Raw genomic sequence first — 21,779 nt, forward strand, 5'->3', positions numbered from 1 at the left:
AAAAAAAAAAAAAAAGGCAAGGATTACCAGAAATCGAAGCAAATGTCATTGCAAGTGGTCCATTATGTCCCTGACAGAGGGTTTTGGGGTGAGCCAAGCCCTCAGCTGTACAGTGACACCTCAAGCCACCTGATGGTGTCTTGCTCTTTGTTGTACCATTCACCTTCTCTGGGACACCCACCTGGGCCTCCAGCTCACAGCTGTAGTATTTAAACAGTGTCTAGGATTCATTCAAATGAGCAGATAATCATTAAAAGTCCCACTGCAGACAGCATATAGGTCCTGCCATTTCTGTAGGAATAATCTGCTATCTAAACCTTATCCCTGAAGACGACTCACAGCTCTGAGCTTACTTTTTTCCCAGTGTTTCCATGGTGCCTTTGAACTGATTCCCTTAATACAGTCATTGCTCTGTCCTGTCCTCTTCAGGCTCTTCTTTCTTTAATATTTCAGTTTATCTGGGATGCAGTAGCCCTCTGGGGCCTTCTGGCAGTGAACACTTCATGTATTTTAAACTATTGGTTCTAGTATGTTTCTACAAATTAAAATTTCACAAATTACTACAAGGATTCTGCTTCCATTTAATGGCATTTCTGATAGAAGAACTTGGCCTTTAATCCTCTCTCCCTTAGCTACATGCCAGAATTCTCAGCTACTTCAAACGCAATTACAATTATCTGTGCCATCACAAAACTACTTTAAAACCCTTGTCCTGGGGTCTCTGGGATTATATTAATGAGAAGTAACCAGTGTCTCAACAGAAACATCTGAGTTCCTGTAAGTCATCTCACGTCCTCATAACTTAAAGGGTATTGTGTGGTTACCAAGCTCAGTGCATGCAACAAGCATTTCAGCCATAGCAGCCAGATATTGGCCCCTGCATTCAGTAGCTAATAGCCCGTGTTTCCACATCTGGCTTCATTCCATTCATTTGCCCCTAACAGTAGTTCCACAGAGCATCAGCATCCTGCACTGTGAATATTGAAGAAAAATAAAAAGCTTGTTCAATTCCCTCATTGCTCCTGATTTCCTCCTAGTTGTGCTATTGGCTCTCTAATTCCCACCTTTGTCCATTCCTCATGTGGCTCTCTATCCCCCCTTCCGTGTCTCTAGATGCTTTCATTCCCTGTTCTGAAACCTGTTGTGAAAATTATTCTTTCCTAGTTGTCCTTTCCACTCCTCTTGAATATTCGATTTTGTGATTTATTCATTCATCTCTTGGCTACACAGATGGGTTTCCACGCGGTAAAATAAGATGCACATCTACAGCATGACCACTGGAAGAGCAAAGGAGTCTACCTTCCCATGTCTAAGGACTAAGGCTCTTCCTGTTTACTGCCAGTGTATGTGCACACGGACAGCTGTATCAGAGAAGCTAACAAGCATCTTCAGCCTGGCTTGTCTTTTGATAGCTTGTAACTACATCATGAATTTGGAGCTCTTTAGAAGGGAGTTAAATTTCATTCCGTGCTGCTGAAGTGCTCTGGGTTTATCTTTCTGTTGTCTGAAATAGTATGGTATTGTAGTATATAAAGACTTTTCACTGAGCAAAGTGTCAGAGGCATTTCAGTAATTTCATGATTCCAGATCATACGTCCTTTGTATTCTGTAAAATGCTTCATTACTTGTTGACTGAAAAGTATATTTTACAATGTTGGTATAAGAAAAGGTGAGTAATATAGCCAGTGTTACAGAAATTAAAAATTACCTGTATCTGGAACCTGTGAAAACACATTAACTTGGCAGCCTTGCAAACCTCTCTCCATCTGTTTGATTGTAAAATAGGCATGTGAGGCAAGTTATACAGGCAGCTTCTGATATGTTAAATAAGCCAACTTGGTGGCTTCTTAGCACCAGCATGTGCACACCAATTAATGTAAGAATGAATGGTACTGGGAAAGTGTAGGAGAGCATTGAATTTACACTACTGAATTTAGTTTATATGTATATGAAATTTTGTGGGACGAGGTTTTGTATAGCTGATGTCACTTACACTGGAAAAAAAAATTGGAAATGGTTAAATTCAAGGCTTTTTAAAAAAATCCTCTATGTTGTATTCCTCTATGTCTCCTTAGGGATTCCTAACGGCTATGAGGCAAGAGACAACTCGCATGAATTTAGCAAAAGGGTGGGCACTCGACAGCGTTGTTTTACACAATGAAGTGACCAAGATGATGAAAGAAGATGTTGTTGGCCCTCCTCCTGCTGACATTGGTGGGGTTTACATTTATGGCCTTTACCTCGAAGGGGCAGGTTGGGACCGCAGAAACAGTAAGCTGATCGAGTCACCACCAAAGGTAAGGATCAAATGAGTATGACTGACTGCAGAATAACACAGTATGCTCAGATAACACCAGGAAGTACGTTGAGCGCCTGCAGCAGTGGTTTCACAATGGGTTTTCAGAGGGTAAAACACTAGCAGGGCTCAGAAGAGGGCAGAGTGTTTACCCACTAAGCAAACAAGAAGCAAACAAAAAGACTTGTGTCGGAAAATAAATTTAGGATGCATTGCACTAAATCAGACCAGAGGCTGGGCTTCTTGGCTTCACTAGAAGCACATTTATGTTCAAATAAAATAGTGCAAGCCATAATCAGTCTTCTTTTGACTGACCAAGTAGTACCCTACCAGAACTCCCAAAGCCCCGCCCTGGGTTTGGTATGGAGGTCAGTGTTTGGTTGACTAAAAATCCCTGGTGTTTGTTTTTTAATATGAGGAAGGGTATTAGTTCTGACCTTATGCTCAGTTATCCATGCATGGAGTTACATTTTGCTGATGTAACTAAGCAGATTTAAAATCTAGCTATGGAGTAATGATTAGATGCTGTCGTCACTGTTCAGGGAAAACTGGGGCAAAAGATGGGAAAAAAGATGATGGTTGCTCTCCCTCCTAGAACCACGCTGTCATTTTTCCATCTACTTCCATGGCATGCAGTTTTCCAGGTTTCCGCTGCTTTCCTTTCCTTCCATCAGGCTTCCTGATGTCTTGTCCTGGAGCTGCCACAGGCTTAGACTCAATGTAGTAGCAAGCGTAGGACTTCTGTTCTTGCATGTACCTCTCCTGAGTTACTGGCACTTTTGCTGAAGGCCTTTACTGAGTCTAGTTCTAGAGTTTAGATTCAGATTCGCTATCCTGCTTCTCTAATGCTGAGCCCTGTGTCTCTTTCAACATTCTCAGGTGCTGTTCACAAGTCTTCCTGTGGTCCACGTGTATGCTGTTAGCACGACAGCACTAAATGACCCAAAGAAGCAACAAGGAAATGTGTACTCCTGCCCTGTCTACAAAAAGCCTCGGAGAACAGATCTAACATACATTTTCTCTTTATATCTGAAAACAGTGCAGAATCCTGATCATTGGACTTTAAGGGGGGTTGCACTGCTCTGCAGTACAAAATAGGGACAGATAGCTATTAAAAAAAAGAACAACCTAGTAAGATTTAGCTGCAGCCAGTAGGACTTGCATTGTTATTGTCAAAGTGGTGGCTACCTTCTCATAGGGGTGCGGGAATTAACAAATGATGTATACATATTGTGTTAATTGCACATAGATCAGTTGACTCTGTTCACAGCAAAAATACTAAATGTATTTATCCTGGGATTATCAGAGGGAAAACATTTGCAGATGTAAAATTTGGCAACTGTTACAAACCAAGTGATAATATAATCAAATAACTTGCTCATAATGGAATCACTATGAAAAAATGATAGTGACAACTGCTCTAAGATTTATAGTCGTTCTTTTGTAGATGTTCTTTTTCCTTAATACAAGATTTTTTCATAATATAATACAATTATTTTTAAGTTCAACTTTGTAGTTAAAAACTTATCATCCATAGCATTATTAAATCTGTAATGGCAAGAGAATTAAACATATGGTAAAACTTTATGTCTATCTGCATATATTCCAATGCACAGTTCCTTTGATTTTGCATTTGTAAACTTACTCGGTCTTTTTACTAATGGATACCAGCATTTTCTTTAACAGTCACTTGTTTATGTAAATGATCGTAGAAGCTGTACAATCAGACATGTTTATCTTTGCACAAGTAGTGGCCTTTGCACATATTAACTAATTTCTAAACCTGTATCCCCTTATAAGGAAACTGTGCACGCACCCCATTATTAGTGGGAAAAAGGTTTTGAAACTTTTCTCAGTAAACACATCCGAACACTAGTTCAGCTCTCATTTCATTTGCATTACTGCCTGAATCCTACAAACTCAAACTTCTTAACTGTTTTTTATTCTGCATTTTGCATCAGTTTAGGTTAAAAAAAAATAGAAAATGACACACAGGCCATTTCTGGGAGTAGGTTCACCTGAAATGGTTGAAGTTATTTTTGTGTTAACCACCATTGCTCTCTACCCTGTAACTGAAGGGTGATTGCTACTTCTCTTTTAATAGACAGACAGCTATTGGCAGAAAACGTGTTTGGTTTTTTTCATAGCGCAAATTCAAAGCAAAAGAAATTGCTGTTGGATGTTATGAAAGAAGGGCTTGCAGTCGGGTGTTTTGTTAATAGTTTTTTGTCTCCTTGTAAACACTTTCAATTTTTGCATAAACACTTCATTTTACTTTCAGCTAGTGTATAAGAAAGTAGTTCATCCCTTCCCATAACCAGTTTTACTCTGCAGTTAGCAATTACAGGGCTCTTTCCATGAGGAAGTTTGATATTCACACTCCCACCCACAACTAAGTGGAAAGTGCCAGCTTTCTTCTTGGAAAACAGAGCAGACAGGAACAGGGTGCCTTTCTTCTACTAAGCCAGGAGCAACAGTGCTGGCAAGATTATCTTTCCAAGTGACACCAACTGTTCAAAAAAATATACAGCAGACCTCCCTCCAATACAGCTGTATGTCAAACAATTTCATTGAGAATTTTGTTTCTGAGAAGGCTGAAGGATTTGGCTTCACAATCATTGATCTCAGAAATTATGAAAAAGATAGAGACTTCAAGCAGCAAAAGGTTGTACTGTTACATAGAAACTAAGGTTGCAAACCATAGCGTTCTCCTCATCCCCCACCTGTATGAGGGGACATGGAGTAAATTAACTTTGATTGGAAACTGCATCACTTCCTTTCTTTGTCAAGTAAAATGAGAACACTAAATGCTATATAAAGAAAATCTATAGGCAATTATGTTCTAGCACTTAGTGTTCTGCTGTATAAAAATGCAAGGAAATAACTTACTTGAACTCCAACATTTTCATTTCCATAACTAAACCTTGTTTGCTAGTTTAGGAAAATGCCAAATCTTGCAGAACAGAATGCAGGTCATATTCCTGAAGAACAAGACAAATCAGTACTTCACTGAAGATAGCTATAGTTTGATATGGAACTGGAAGAAAAACATAAAGTCACTTGATTCCAGAAAGACTTCATGTAACTGGTAAAAACACACCAAACAAAACCTCCAATCTATCCTATAAGCAAAACCTCTTTTTTTTTTTCTTTTTGCATGTAATTACAGGAGAGCAGAGATATACAATTTACTGTTGAAAGAAATGTCTTCCTCTCCCTGACTCCCTCTCTTGCCCTATCCTGCTCTTCCATGCAGTGGAGTGGCTGCTCCCAATCTGACAACATTAATTTGATTTGAAAAGTCACTGACATAGTATAACATTGACCTTCCACAACCAGTGTTCCCTAGTTACTATTGCTAAAGCTGTTTCACTTCAAATGGGATGTACACCAGACTAAATGAAAGAACTGGCAGGCAGAATACTTGAAATCAAACTAATTGTATTTAAATTAGAGATTAACAATTAGCTAGGAGTCTTCAAACAATGTATATAGATAACCAAGTTATGCTCTGCTGTTAAAATGAATCCGAGATATTAAATACAATCATACAGCTTTTGGCAATATTGTACAAGTTTCACACAGATAGTAATGACTAACATTGCTTTAGATAAGTGCTTTGAAGGCAACTCCATTTAAGAATGAAGAGAGCAATACAGTTCTGCACCCCATATCAGTGTACAGTCATGTTTACAAACATATCTGATGTCAGGGCACTGGCTCCGGAGTGTTGCAAATAAACAGCATTCCATACTCCAAAGGGTGTCTGTCTCATAATCCCTGAGGCTGTGGCTGGTCGATAATGATGATGATCGGAAAAAAAGAATTGGGTTATGGATTGGCCCTGTACATCTGTGACTTTGTAGAATAGATTTTAATTGCAGTGCAGCTCTGAAAAAGCCCAGAGAGCAGAAAACAAAATAATTCCCTTGTCTGGTCGGTTTTGCACATAAGCCGTATGATCCTATGTATAGAATAATAATTTGTTTACGGAACTCAAGGAAACTTCGGTTACAATATTCTAATTTTTCTTTCTATTTATCCAGAACCTGCACATACATCTTATTCCACTTTCACTGCTTCATACCATTGCCTTTCTCACAATCTCATTTTTTTGAAACACGAAATTCTTTTTTCCTCCCGCTATTCCATACTGAATATTTCTTCTTCTTTTTATTCTTTCTCCATAAGAGCAGAAAATGCATTGCTTACTTACATTGGACTTTCCTGTTTCAGAACTCTGGAAATAATTTGTAGTCATTTCAGGAGCTTCTCTTTTCCAATAAGAAGAAAGAGAATTTACTCTAAACCTTATCATTCCTGCCCCATTTTTTCATACCTTGGATAAAGCAGGAATATCCTCTGCCATTTCTGTGAGGGCCCTTTGATGATAATATTTGAATAGCTAAATGACATTTTCCATAGTACTTCCTTTTGCTAATACAAAGTAATAGCTTTGTTACTGTTTTCTGATTAGATGAGTTGGTGTAAGATAATGGAAATAAATTTTATACAATTGTACATAAAACAATGAGAGTGATTAGGCTGTAAAGTGACTGCTAAATCAATCTTGAAAATGCAGATTTCCATCTCCCTTTAACACTGTGAGTTCCATTTGGGTTAATGATGGCTATCGGCACACGCCAAGACAGAGGGGGAGCCCCTTCATTCAGTTTGCATGGCTTGACTCTTGTCAGGAAGACAACACTAGAGACATCTGTGTAAATGATAGAACAACACCAACACATTTTGTGATATAACACGAATTCACACATTTTTCAAAAGCTGAGTGAGTACATACTGTGTTCTCTCTTGTTCAGTAAGGACAGTATGGTGTGTTTGCTCATTGATTCCTTATGCTGATTGCTTTAAGTCTAGCAAAGGGACGCCATCATCACCTCCTTCTCCTTCTTTTCTTTCCTGCTTAAGAACAACTTCTGGGAGAGTCACTCCTATTTCAGTTGACTGGGAAGCACTTTTTGTTGCACTATTCTTGTCTTTCTTTACCTTAGTGATCACTTCTGTGTAAGAGATTTCTTCAGTGAAGGGCTCTGCTGCTGTGAGCTCAGAAGCAATGTGTACACCGGCTTCCTGGATCCCCTCCTGACCTTCGGCTCCTGTTCGTTCTTTATTTTTTTTATGGATCTTGAACATCTCCTTTGTTGGGGCAGCTTGTGAAATGGTTTTTTTCATCCTTATCCCAGATTGTTTCAGTCTCTCTCCTGACTGCCTGATCCTCTCTCTCCTCTCAGGGGTCACTATCCTAGTTTGAAGCCTGTTTACCTTCTTGCCAAAATTTTGTCTTGTCTTTTGGATATTTTCCCTTGAAAATGCCTTTTTGATATCATCAATGCGCCTCATGCCTGATTTCTTGAACTTGGTTGCTTTGCTTTCTTCTATATAATATTCTTCATCAGAAGACAGATCATCAGGTGGGAAAAAATCGTCCTCTAGAGTTTCACCTGCTGTCATCTCTTTGATAACAGAGAGAGATGAAGGACACTCGGTTTCCTCCTGTGAATGAAAGCACAGAGTCATCTTCCAGCAAGTGTATTTCAAAAGGATGGTGATTCATGCATTTTTTTTTTGGTTGACTTGCAGTTAGTTAAAGCTAGCTGAAATATAATATTGTAACATAGTAAGTTAGGCTTGTACCATCGTACTTGATCTATGCAGAATACAAACGGCAAAAGAAACCTTTGCCAAGTTCTGTAGAGACTGCTCGATTAAAGATTTCTTTTCACTGTAGTTCTACCTGAAATTAATGAATGCAATAGTCCTATGAGTACTGGCCTCTAATGGTTTTCAGAGCAGACTTGTATAGTTCATTTATTTTTTTGGACCTTATCTGCTTCTCTGGGATTGGACCTAGATCCATTATTCCTCACCAATAACAGCAGACATCCTGTAGACAAAAGAGGCTCTTGTGCTTGTGTCAGCTGTACACTCTCCAAACAAGCACCTCAATGATACCAGTAGCTTCAGTCCTCTACTGTTACCAAGACATTGTCCATTTTTTACTATTTGGAGTTTAGCAAACATTTCTGTTGCTGCCCAGAAGGGAATGAACTCCAGCATATTAACTTACATGTGCTGGCTCCACAACGGGACGAAGTCATTAAAGGAACGAGATGCTATTCAGTAAACCCAGTTCCATATAATTTCCTCAGCACCTGCACCATTGCTGAGGTGAGCTTCATTTGTTCCATCTGGAAACATACGATAACTCCGAACAAGCACCTCTATCTCCTGTGGTGAGTTTGGTGGCCTGTATGAGCATGCAGAATTAGAATCATGGAATCAACCAGGTTGGAAAAGACCTCTGAGATCATCGAGTCCAACCTTTGACCTAACACCACCTAATCAACTAGACTATGGCACTAAATGCCACATCCAGTCTCTTCTTAAATACCACCAGGGACGGTCACTCCACCACCTCCCTGGGCATATAGAGGGACATATATACATATTTGTATTATTCATCCAGTGGGTATCAGCTGCATATCTTAGCATTAGGAATTCATGCAGCCTCTCCAAAGAAAAATTACTAGAGGCTCAAATCTCAAAGACACGGAAGATTTCCAAAAGCTGTCCACAGTAAACAAAAAATTTACCAAGATTCACTTAGTGGTTAAGGACATAAAAAAAAAAAAAAGTGAGAAAAGCTTATGGCAATGAAGGGAGCCATATCTGAACAGGGAGAATCTCCTAATACAGTTGTTTCCCTGATCTGAAGACTGCTGTCTACATGGACAGTAAAGATTTGTGGCTCAGTGTCAGTAAGTCACTTCTATCTAGAAGTACTAGTGTATGCAGAGTAGAAGAATCATAACTTGCAGGAGGTGTATGAGAGGATGACAACACCCTGTTTTTCCCTACCAGCTGTTTACATGTGTGTGCTCTTTTCCCAAGACGAGCAGCCCTTTGGGGTACATACAGGCACAGCAGCTATATAAAACTTCTCTAATATGTTTCCCATTACTACTAACTACTTCAGCTGATTTCTGAGGCATGATAGTTTCAGGACTCTACAGTTAGTATTATCATTCTAATGCAGACAAAAAGAAAGATATCAGAAGTTGTGAACCCATGAATAGCAAGTCAGGCTTACTGAATATTTTGCTGTGAACTTACTTCCAGCCAAAAAGATGTCTGTCATTTTTCACAGTGACTCATATAGTAGTGAGTCATGCTATTTTACAGAGTAATAGTAATACATAAAATAACATACATTGAGCTATTTGACAGACAAAGCCCACTTGGGAACCTGTCATCATGCCTTGGCTTCAATAAAAACCCTCTAGTAAAATAGTTGTTAATGCATAGAAAAAATAGGGACAAATTATGTTACATTGATTACAGCAGAATGTTATTCAACTCATCTGTCAAAATCAGCAGGAACAAAACTACAATGCTTTGCTAGTAATCATCTTCATTAACATGTGCAAATTAACATTAATTATATAAAGACTTCTATATATAAACATAATCCCTTCTTTTCTGAAAATTAACTAAAACACAGCTGGGTAATAATTCCTCAAATTTTTTAAATTATAGCCCAGTCCTTCAGCTGAAATGGTAACAAAAATATTTCCAGAATGACTATTCTGAAATTTCAGTAAATACAGAGATGAATACAATATGGTGAGAGGAGTATGCCTTTCATATGAAGATTTTTCTTGTATTTACATTTATTACTGTATTTACCTTTAGTCTATTAGCTAAAGAAGAGAGTGCTTTAACTTTCACATAGACATGTTAGAATTAAAAGTTATGAGCAGTAACATGAGGGATGAAGGTCTTGTAGATAAGAGATAGAATCTAGAGTCACAGATCCTGAGAAACATTTTCATTCTTCTACAGAGTCTCAGAATGATTTTTGCCAAAACTTGGATTTTCTCCTTTTCCTTGATTTCTGCACACATCTTGAAGAGTCAAACGTAGCAAGGCAAAAAATTAGTGTGAGTTTCTATCTCCTCTCAAGATTTCTGGATGTTACCAAAGCGGAAAGTATTAGTGAACCTGTCTAGCATGTTAGGGAGGTATCAGAATAAAAATACAGTGATTTAGGCTCAGTAGGTGAACTTTCTCATCTGTTTCCTTTCTCTCTCCTGCTCCTACCCATTTCTTTTAATCACTAGGTACCAGTAGGGCAGAGAGAAGAGAGTAGCTCATCCTTCCTAAAGCAGGAACAAGAAGTTTTAGTACCAGGTGGGAAACAGATGCAGTCACAGCATATAGCTACCAGCTCCTTTATAGACTCGCTAAAACCAAAGACCAAACACCTACTGATTTCAGCAGCACAGAACAAAGCCCTAAATGGGGTGACAGCTTTCTCTTTGTCTGGAAAGCAGATGGGACTCAAAACAGTAGGACTGAGCAGTCTGATCTTAGGGGAGGGTGAGAAGGGAGTTGAGCCATTGATGATGCTGCTGGCAAGCTTTTAGTTAAAAATCTGCTTAAGCATTTTGCTAGGAAGGATTCTTCCTAGCTAAGGGAGGATCTAAAATGAGGACAGGAGATTATTTCACAGTAAAAGATGATACCAAACATTCAGTTATTTTTAACATGATTTCTTGAACAAAGAGGCATGCAGTCACATGGGCCATTAATACATATGACGTGCTCTGCTTGCCTTGCCTACTAGCAAATACCAAAGACATGCACAGGCCAGAATCAGAACACAAATCTGTGGAAGCTGAGCATTCCCCTTCCCTTTCACCCCTCCTCCTAGATGGAGCACCTGCAGAAAGTGCTCACTAGCCATAATTGCTCATCGGCCATAACCTCCTTATAAGTTATCCTCTGCTCAACACACTGAAAACAGACTTGGACCTTTTAAACAAAACAATTTTTTTTCTTTTTCTTCCAAGAAAAAAGTTGGTATGTTCATGCTGTAAGCGGTTAATTTGGAAGATGTCTTGTTTTAATACAAGGAGTGTAACATATACACTTACATTATGCATATCCCACCTTCTCAGCCTTTCCACTAACACAGAAACATTTGGGCATTTTACACCAATTTGAGAATGGAGTTCAGACACAAAGAAATAAGATCTCTACTGCAAAGCTGGCTGTGTTTTGAGTCAGTCCATCTGTCCCTTCAGCTGATGTCTGTTCTGAGGAAAAATGCCATGGCCCAGGTACCTTGCCTGTAGATCTGGACTTGATGTCTTCAGCAGAGGACAAGGGTGCTGAGAAGAGGAGGTGTGTGTTATGAATAGAAGTGAGAGGGGATAGGGGAGAAAGAAATCAGGTTAGATAGTGTATTGTTGAAACCGGAAATGTTTTGGAGAAATGCATGTGTGTTGAAGGAAATGAACTCTGAAAGGAGAAAGACTTCAGGTTCTGTGGTAACAAAGAAGGGACTGAAAGTATTGGTTGAATGATAAGGGAAAATTCTGGAGACCTTTGTAGCTGGACAGGGGGAGAGATACAGAGGCCACAAAGCAGTAAGGGTAGCTAGATCCACTGCTTAAGAAACAACTTTAACAGACATAACTTTATAAGATCATAACCGAACAATTGTGCAATTCAGGAGTGGTTGGTGATGCCCCTGGCACAGCAAGTTTGCTAAGAAAGCATCTTAAACCTGAAATATGGTTTTTCCTATTTTTTGAGTATTTAACCTCTCAAATATGCCCAGCCAAAGAAGTTTGAGCTTTTAGAGGCCTGGCTGAATTGCAAAGTAAACTTATGAGTAAACCTCAGCTTTGGTGAAAAAGGCCAGCATAGCATTAATTTGAATGGATGGCTCCAGGGACAGAGAATATTGAAATCCAAATGTTTCAAACACTGGGTTCCCAACAAAGTCTGACTCCATCACTGACATTTTCACCCTCTGCTCTCATTTCAATTTAATTCACAATTAGAAAATTTTTAAGGGGACATAGCCTGTGTCCTTATCACACTCCTTTCACTCGTCAAGTTTTTCACTGGCTTCCAAATTTCTGGCTGCTCTGCACCCATGGAAGACCGTAGTTTGCAGGCATTGCAGGTGTCTTCTGATCTCAAGGAAGGGATCACAGGAGTAGCATTTTTTCCCATGGGATATAGCAAGGCATTATGAAAGAAGGCTAACGCGCCTGCTCCTTAAACTGCACAAAGTGCAAGGTGCTGACTTTTTCACCTCACAGAAAAAAAACACAAGTAGGTAAATAATCTTAAATGTGGCAATGCCCCTACTCAACACAATGAGACTCTTGAGGTGGTGATGCTCAGATAATTGAAACACGCAGGTGAAAAGAGACTGTCTCAAAATGTGCCTGCTTGATAACCCTGCCTGCACAGTCAGGCTCTTCTCATCTCTGGGCAGGGAAAGAGAGGAAATGGCAGAGCAAACTGTTTAGCAATGTCTCAGATATTTTGCAGCAGTGGTGTCCTGGCAAAGATCAGGTCAGCTCTAATAGCACTTTTCACTCTTACTGCTGCTCTAAGGAGCAAATAAACCAAAGGGGGCTGCTGGAAAAATGTCATGCCTTCAGCGAGGACAGTGATGCTAGGAAAAGGAAAAAGGGCTGTTGAAAAGATTCCCTCACAACCTTCTTATCTAAATTTCTACTCTATGGAAGCACAGACGGGATCAATAATTAATAGCAGCAGTACTTTTATTTTCCTAAAGAAAATATGTGTTTATTTTAGAGTTCACTTGATTTGCTAGATGAAGCAGTGATATAATGTCACTGTACAAAAATACTGAAGTACAATAACACTTTTAATGATACTTTCAGTAATAATTTTGCCATTTGAAAATAAAAACCAATGGAATATGAGGTCATTTTAATGAATGTAGCCAGTTCAAGAGCTTTACTTCCGCTGTCCTTTCATGTTTCTTGGCACATGTATTTTAGGCGTGTATTTCAAAGCCCAGACTGAGCTTCCAAAGTTGGCAAGGAGAAAAAAAAAAGGTAATACATTGTTTTACATGTAAATATTTGCTAGAAATGCTATAAACTGGTTTTGTGTTCTCTTTTCAAATAGTTTTGAAGTGTAACTCTAACCAGCTTAAATAAAGGCAACTGTTATCAGCTCTCAACTATTATTTAATTTCAACCAATACTTTAGCAGAACAAAGCTTTTTAAAGTTAAAAATATAGCAGAGAAAGCCAGAATGGCCAAATAAATAATTCAATTTATATATATATGAAATAATATATAGATAAAATTATATATTGTATATATGCATATATAAAATGAAGGCTCAAAATGATCCTAACAAAACTGCTCCCGGCATAAGTAGGGAACAGAGACTGATGAAACTCCATACCTTGGAGTTATTGTGTGGCACAGGGAAAAGGTCAGAGCAACTATCTTTCAGCCTTGGGATGTGTGACAGGGAAGGTGCAGGTGCTGATTAACATAAGCACAAATGGGACTAACTGGTGATCACTTGATAATTCTGAAGCAGAGCACAAAGCAGCAAAATGGTCTGGCCAGACGTGGTCTGGCACCACTGCCACGTCTATTACAACTGGTGATGCAAATGATGGGCAGCTTATGGGCAGGAAACTGCATTGCTGCAGCGTTTAAAAAAGTCCTAGAAATTTGCATGTTGAATGATTGATTTGTTATTCAAACTGGTAGCCAAGGTAAATCCCTAAAATATCTCCTTAAAATTGTGCTCTAAATCAATATGAAACCACTGATGAATAACCAATTACAAATCACTCAGCACTTTTACTCATATTCTAACAGTTAAGAATGAAGCTTTATAAATCTCAAGTGATCCCTTCATTTCTTCTGCAAACATGTCATTTTAGAATCTCTGCCATCAGGCCAAGAAGCTGCTCAGATGAGAGAGAAATAGGATTATTTTAAAAGGCCACCTAAGGAGTTTTATCAAGTAAAGTAGACAGAGAATAAACACTTCAGCGTGTAAGACTTTATGACTAAGTGCTATTGCTTGCTTCTAGAATTATTTTTACATAATGGAAAAGTAGCCCAGCCAGAACAGTCAGCCCCACTTATTTCTCTTCTGTGAAGGCTAATACACATCCTTTTTATTTAAATTCTGATAGAAATTCATTAATTCAACCATCGCCGTACAATGACTACAAAGAAATCCAGCTCATTCTCTCATTATGGTTCTCTGTAACTCGCTGCAGTCAACGAGCGAGCACTACTCAGTTGCTCCACATCAGCTGGAGAAGCTCTTGGCTTCAGGCCACCACATGCTGCATAAAAAGGACAACTGCAGCTCCAGGGGAAAACAAAAGCTGCACACTTTCCTTGCTTTGCTATTGTTTTATGGTGCTAGACCAGGGAATAGCTCTGCAGGTCAGTCTGCAGGTTTGAAGTCAAACTGATGAAATTTCTCACTTCCAATTTTTCTGGAAGCCTGTTGTCAGTGAAGTAGAAAAAGCATCACAAGGTGTGATAAGACAAAAAAGTACATTCGTTAATGTTTTGATTCATTCATTCATCACAAGATGACTGCTCCTACAAGTCAGCTAGACCAGGAAAGTGCTATCAAGTACAAGTGAAAGCCAGACAGTCATCAGGAGCTGCTGAACTTTTGTGCCCAAGCAACTGTGCCTCCATATGAACTCATTTCTGAACAACTTTTCAACTAAACAGGAGGAACAGATACTTATAATGTAGAAACTGTATCCAGCAGACATCTACAACAGGTCGAGCAAATCAGGCTCCATACACTTCCCTCTCCTTGCTTGAAGGGAATCTATAGGCCAAACGTACAAACATTTGCATTAATAATGTTCAATGCCCAGGAAGATGAATCCTGTCCCAGACCCTAAACTTGCTGTTAGTGACTTTACATATTCCTCATGTCTGTGCCTGTGCTGTTTTGATCAACTTTATTCCTGTACTATAGGAATAAATTGCAAGGTTCAGCTACCTTCAGTAGTGCTGAGAATGAATCCCATCTGCATGTCCCCAGTCAAGTCCTTTCCCAAATCTGTGCCTCAGGAACGAGGGGTATTGCTGAATGGCTGGATTTGATGATCTTTAGAGGTCTTTTCCAGCCTAAGGGATTCTATGATTCCATTTCAAGATACATGTGAGCCCACAGCAGCAAGCCACAGCTCCTGGTGGTAAGTTGTTCCAAGCAGTCTCTAGGACCACGGAGAAGAAGCACAACACAGGAAGCTCATGGTGCAACTACACTCTTCTGCTGGCTTGCAGGGCAACCACAAGCAAAGCCCTGAACAACTGCATACAGTGCAAACGTAAATTAAGATCAGTTGTTTCCACCACTCAGTGCTAACAGGTGGAGAAAAATCAGTGGCAGCCCTGCAAAAACGACAGCCTGTCCACCTGTGAGGATCATTGCAATGGAACAGGTGTGGGATCACCAAATCAAACAGTGTTAAGTCAAGTTTATAATCTGCTATGATCTGCTGTGAAATATGCAACCTATTTCATCTTAGGAACACAGAAATAGCCCATAAGTGCCTTTTTTTTTTTTTTCATTTTCCTTTCTCCTTGTTCCTTGCAAACATGTCACTAGAAAAACAGTTTTTCCTTAGCTGGTTGAAAGCTTTTGATTTTTTTTTTTAAAAAGCACAGGTAATTTATGATCTCCTTGGCTGTGTTCAGTACCTCAGGGCTGGCCCTGCCTCTCCACAAGTGGCACAGCACAGGGCCAGCTCTGCACTTTGGACTGAAGCACTGGGCCCACCACTGCAAACAAAGGCTCTTGCAAGAGAGGTTGTCACTCTGTGACACAACCGTTGGGTTTATTTTATTCTCTGTATTCTCAGCAAAAGCAATTACCTGTTCCAGCTGTAAAAATATTTATAAGGTTTCTGCTACAAGACTCCAACAAAGGCCCTGTGTCATTAGGCTGCTGCGGCCAGTGCTCTGTTGTCACAGGTAGTCAACTTACACCATTTTCTTCCCATTAAGTTTTCAGGCTCCACTTTATTAGCAATTTAAGTTTTGTTCTCTCCCCATGGGTTCTAGAAGAAGGCTTTGTCCAGATCCTGATGTCTCCAGGGCTGGAGAGACACATTTCTGGTTTCAGATCTGACTCACGGACAATTTACACCCATTTCATCATTGTGACATTTTTCTTTACTGGACTCCTCATCTGTGCCCAAACATATGTATAAATGACATCCACAACCTCACTTAGCCTCTTGTCTTGATGAACTAAAGCAAGCTAGGACCTCCTGGTCTTCTCTTATTTACCAGGGCTTCCCATTCCTCTGATCCCATTCCTGGTAGCTGTTTTCAAAACCTCTTCAGTTTGAACACAAGAAATTTATTTCAAGAGGGATGATCAGAGCTGTCCATAGTAGTCCAGGCAGGCTCTGAGGTATTCTGGGCTAGGGCACTGGGCATTTCTACCAGTTCTGGAAACATCTTGCCTGAAGCCTGTTATGTCCACATTTAATTTTTTGAAGAGCCATGACATCGAGTGGGGTCTCCGTCATTTTGAGAGAAACTAACACTCCATTTTCTGTCCTTTCTAAACAGTGGGGCTTCAGAACACAAACTAAAAGGGGTTTCTACTAAAAGTACAGGAATTGGCACCATGTACACTCAAATTAACACTATTATAGCTGTAAAGATAGTTTGGTTTTACATCTATATTTCTTTCTGTGAACTGACAGCTCCTAATTTTGAGCATTACACCTTTTCTGTGCTGAGATTTTTAATGAAAACATTACACAGTTGACAAAAATGGTCTTAGAAACACATACACTTTCAGAAACCCATCGCAAGCCTCACTTCCAATTTCAACACAATCCACTGTTACCTGTTGTTTTTCCAGATTATCTGTTATGAAGTAAAATACCAGGTACATAAATATGAGAAAGGATAAGATCTCTCATGTTTCTGCAAAACAGAAAAATGAACTAATATGAACTACCTAGCACAATCTGCCCTTGGTGAGCTATTAAACTTCATGCTACTAAGGATACTGTTCTGCAGAGCCCTTTAGAGCCTGCCATTCTCATGCCCAAATGGTACCAGATTAATGGCAATGGTTCACATGATTTCCTTTGTCTGTTTCTAAATAGAAGTGTTATATTTGCTGCCTTTCCTGTCACAGTTACTCTCACAGGCTTGGCTCAGAATAGCTGTAATTAAAACTCCGTGCCGATGGACAGCAAGTTCATGAGCCTGATCTCTCAGCGCCTTCATCTCCTGAGCTCCTCACACTCTGATTTCTAACTGCCCCTTCAGATGAAAGTGTCTCCACTTCAGGTTTCCAGATAATTGTCCCCATCTTGATTTCACCATTTTTACTGCCCTAGTCATTATGCTACAGAAGGACTTTGGCCAGGACAGGACACTTATATTTTAATTTCTATATGCATAAGATCAGCAGCATATACAAGGATGCTTCTGCGAGCCTTTCCCCATGTGGGTGGTGAAGCAATTGCAGGGCAAACAAATCAGTTGTAGCATAATTGTGTAGGCCAGTCAAGCCATAACCTTACTTGGTTTTTGACATGTCCAGTAATTTCAAACGTCCGACAGCAGTGAGTGAAACAAATGCATGTGTCTCCCTTCACAGGAAGTTGTTACGGTGCTTGTGTGAAGTAATAACAGAAAAAAGTCCAGTAACCGTAACATGGACTTTCTGGTGCCTGTACACTCCCATTCAAAGAGGGACTTGCAGAACATGCAGAAAAGCAAAATAAACAAGTTCTTTCAGTATTAAAAAAAAACAACAACAACAAAAAAAACCCTCTTTTATTTTCTGAATAATTTAGTCAGAATCATTTAAATTGTTAAATGCTCTTTGACTGCAGAGAAATGATAGCTCTCACAGCTGGTTATTCAGACTAACCTGAACAGAAGTGAGCAGTGACCTATACAACCTACAACATCCTTTGTATTTCCTATTATAGTCTCTGGGCACATAGCACTCCAGGGTCAAAGACCTCGCTAGAAAGTCTTAAGTAACCTGGCATTTTTAATCATGCAGCCAGCCTGGGGAGAAGGGCTGCCTGCTATCATATCTTTTTCTCAACCACATGGTCTTCTAAAAATTAATGTGCTCAATTCCCTAATCATTCTGCTCAAGGATGATCACTTTGTCTCTTTTTAATGTGAGGATATTGCCAACTCTTTTCATCATTGCTGAGGTGTCTTGGAACAATCTCTTTCAGCCAATGATCCTTTTCAACCTGCCTACGCCTTCTATCAATGATAAGATCAAAGCTATCCACTAGAAAGAAAATCTTTAGTATTTAATTGGTATTTCCTTTTTCCTCATATGCTGATGTTCCAGTAAAAGTTAAAACTAAAACCCACATGCACTCACTCATCTAGGCATTCAACACCAGCTACACACAGGTCACTGCCCTCATCACAATGGTTTATTAGAAAAAAATCTCACTACAGAAGAGCTATCAGTCACAACCACAGAGTAAACAACAACTTGGTTATATCCACTTGTAACATATAGTGAAGGGAGTATGCTGATTCTGTAGCTATTAACAGACTCCCACTCATCGTAGCCAAGCTTCAGTCATTCAGGTCTTGGCACAGCCGCAGTATGCCTACAAGGGTATAAATCAACAGTGTGAAAATCACTGCACTTGAGTGAAAGAGACTTTCCTAAACCTGTGCCTTAAAGCTTCAGTGGACCCTAGACTACCTAGCATGTTCCAGCTTTTGTGGAATGATGCAGTTATCCTCCTCCAGGGAAGTGTTAAATCTCAGATCCCAGACGGATCAACATATCTGCCCCTCTTCTGTGGAAGTGGGAAAAGATTCTTCAATCTACCTTACAAAAGGAATGGAAGTTAAAGAAGGAGTTGTTCATATTCTCACTGGCAGTTCTCAGCTACAGTGGGAAGAGGAAGCTCGAAAGTGAACAATAAAAAGTGCCGGTTCCCTTCCTGAAAAGTACCAACTAAGAATTAAACACACAAAATAGGGTGCAGGTCATTCTTGTCCAGCAAAACCAGCAGAAAGCTCAGACACTCCACTGAAGGCAATTCTTAGAGAAAGCACATATTGTGAGAGCCACCTTTTGTATCAAGTATCTCAAAACATCAACAGCTGTTATTTATAGCAGCATGTAAATCCATTTTCACCATATTTTACTATATTTTTAAATAAACAACAACTCATGTCTTGCTAGCAGAAAAATTTACATTATATAATGAATACTGTTTTAAGAACAAATGCTTTCAAAGCATTGATTCTGCTGCAGCCATTATGGTAAAGGCCCATCAATGAAATGGCATTATGCCATTAACCAGAGGAGTCAAGAGATATTTATTACCTTTAGATGGGAAATGATTTGCAAGGAAAAAGTGAAAGTGCCTGTTTTCTATTCCATCATGATGATGCAGCTTGCAATAACTGTAATAATAGGTCATATTGGGCCTATACTTTCTCCTGAACATGCATAGTAAGTCATTCAGCTAGAAAATCTAGGAGGCACAATTTGGCTGTATGTGGTACTAACATAACATTAAAGAGGTAATATTTCCTGCCTTCAGCTTTTTCTTTTTTTTTAGGTATTTTTTCCCAGTAGTAGAAAATGAAGTAGTTAAGAAAGCTGGATTATGCAGAAGAATTTGTCAGCCATACATGGTGGTGAATATACTCGGTGAAGCACGGGGCTCCATTCATTGCAAATGATGTTATTTATGTACAAACAGATGCAAGAGCAGGGTGTAAAGCTGAGTGATGGGGGCGCATTGTGTTACTCATGAGGTGTGGTATTTTCAAGAATGCCTGACGAGAAATACAACTCATCTGAAAGAAGCTTTGGTGACTCGCTGGTAAAAAAGAGCAACTATGCTTCTGGCAAAAGATTAAACACGTACTTTCTATAGACCTGGGTAACAGGGCAGTTCCAGCAAATACAGGATCAGACCATGTAACAAGTGGGTTTCACAGCACTCACTGACAAGACCCCATGAACTTCCTGCACTGTTTGTATGGATGCAAGTGAGATGATGCCATTTCATAAAACTTCTCTTCAAACTTATCATGAAACTTCTTTTCAAGTGCAATTATTTGTAAGAACAGTGAACATCCTAGAATAAGGTTAGTGAAAGAAAATAAATTATTTCATTGCCTGATACAATTGGAAGAACAGTGCTGCGTTAAAACATTTCCGAAGTAGAGCATGCAAAGGAGTACTTTTTGTCATGAAGGGTTTGTGGGTCTGAGCTTCAGTTTGTGCATATACTGTTATACACTGAGACAATGAAAAAAGCTCCAATTTGTCAGCAGTAGGAGAGCCTGAGCAACGCTGCAAGTTAAACAAACCACATTTTGAAATTAGTGTTAGAAGAAAGTCTGTGTTCCAGAGAGACTGAAAACACTTTTGCTATTTGCACTTCTGCCTAATATGGTGAAAAAAATAACAGAGATGAATGTCAGGCATGGTTTGTATGACAAGATTTACAGGACCTGCCTCATATTACCTTTTGGAAAGGCAGCAAATAGTCCTTGCTGATCTGCAGTTAATCTTACACCACTGGCTCAGAAATCTACCAACACTAATAATAGACCCTGTGTACTGCCATCAGGAGGTTTGTGCTGAAAGACATTGAGGAGCACAGCTCAGTGTTAAAGAAAGCACAAAATAACTCATGCTCAAGAGACTGCATCTTTTGGTTTGTTAACCAACACCTACCAGCAGCTACCAAGGAGGTGGCAAAGCAACAGTACTACAAGAAATTAAGTTTGTGGTTACCTGATAAATTACGACCCGGAATTTGTTTTTGTTCAGCATCTCCTCTTGTTTTGCTTTCACCTTCCGCACGCTGGTGCTCTGTCTCTCCACACGAGCCCGCACCTCCTTCATGGTGGAGCTGACTTTGCTGGTTTTCTGCAGTAACTTGTTCACCATGAAGCCTGTATTGCCATGAGCCTGGGAAAGCTTTAAAATGTCAATCTGTATGGTCTTGATGGCATTTTCCATCTCCCTGTGCTTCTCCTCTATCCTTTTCTGGCTCGCCTGCACGCTGTCGACAATGTTGGCCACTTTGTCCAGGACTGTCACAATAGTGTAAGCTGCATCTTGTTCTTCTTCCTCCTCAATGACACTGGAGAGACGATTTTGGTGTGTTCTGTCAGCCTCTGAGGTGTTTTCACGGCGATCCATTTTGCCTGCCTTCAGCCAGGTTGGACGGAGGCGAAGTTTCGGTGATCCTGCCAGAGTGAGTCTGGCGCTGTTGCAGGGAGCCACGGTGACAGCTGGCTCCGGCAATGTTCAAAGTAGGGCGTGAAACGCCGCTCCTGGAGCTTGGTCAAATACTTCTGACTATAAAATATCCACATGTGATTGTTCAGATACTTTCAGCAACATGAAACCCCTAAAATTAGGAAGCAATATCTGGAAAGGAACATACGTTTAAAGGGTCACGCTTCTGTACTGATGAGGTTATTAGTGCTAATCCAGGAAAGTTAAGTAACTTGCTAATTAAGCAGGAAAGCAAACTTGCATATTTTTAAAGATCTACTTTTGTTTCATGTTACTGGAGTGCTTTCCTCCGAGGGAATTCAAAAAGCAGTCAGGAAAATTAGCACAGTTGTTTTC

At 39.7% G+C, this 21,779-nt stretch overlaps 2 protein-coding genes across 6 annotated transcripts in view; one reads left to right on the top strand and one right to left on the bottom strand.

Moving 5' to 3' along the window:
- Positions 1–7,724, top strand: part of LOC135416153 (dynein axonemal heavy chain 5-like) — a 156,573-nt gene extending 148,849 nt beyond the window's left edge. For all 5 annotated transcript variants that reach the window (XM_064658962.1, XM_064658985.1, XM_064658977.1 and 2 more), the window contains 2 exons: positions 2,076–2,297; positions 3,176–7,724. In XM_064658962.1, coding sequence (XP_064515032.1) covers positions 2,076–2,297; positions 3,176–3,394 — 441 coding nt within the window. In that variant the 3' untranslated portion in view covers positions 3,395–7,724. The remainder of the gene's footprint in view (positions 1–2,075; positions 2,298–3,175) is intronic.
- Positions 5,721–21,749, bottom strand: CAVIN4 (caveolae associated protein 4). The gene is made up of 2 exons (XM_064659159.1): positions 20,934–21,749; positions 5,721–7,810 (listed from the first exon to the last, which is right to left on the bottom strand). Exons 1-2 carry the CDS (start codon positions 21,342–21,344, stop codon positions 7,151–7,153), a joined length of 1,071 nt encoding a protein of 356 aa, XP_064515229.1. The 5' UTR covers positions 21,345–21,749; the 3' UTR covers positions 5,721–7,150.
- Between the last annotated feature and the right edge of the window lie 30 nt (positions 21,750–21,779).

Source organism: Pseudopipra pipra, chromosome 1 (genome assembly GCF_036250125.1).
Source record: "Pseudopipra pipra isolate bDixPip1 chromosome 1, bDixPip1.hap1, whole genome shotgun sequence".
Taxonomy (NCBI): Eukaryota; Metazoa; Chordata; class Aves; order Passeriformes; family Pipridae; genus Pseudopipra; species Pseudopipra pipra.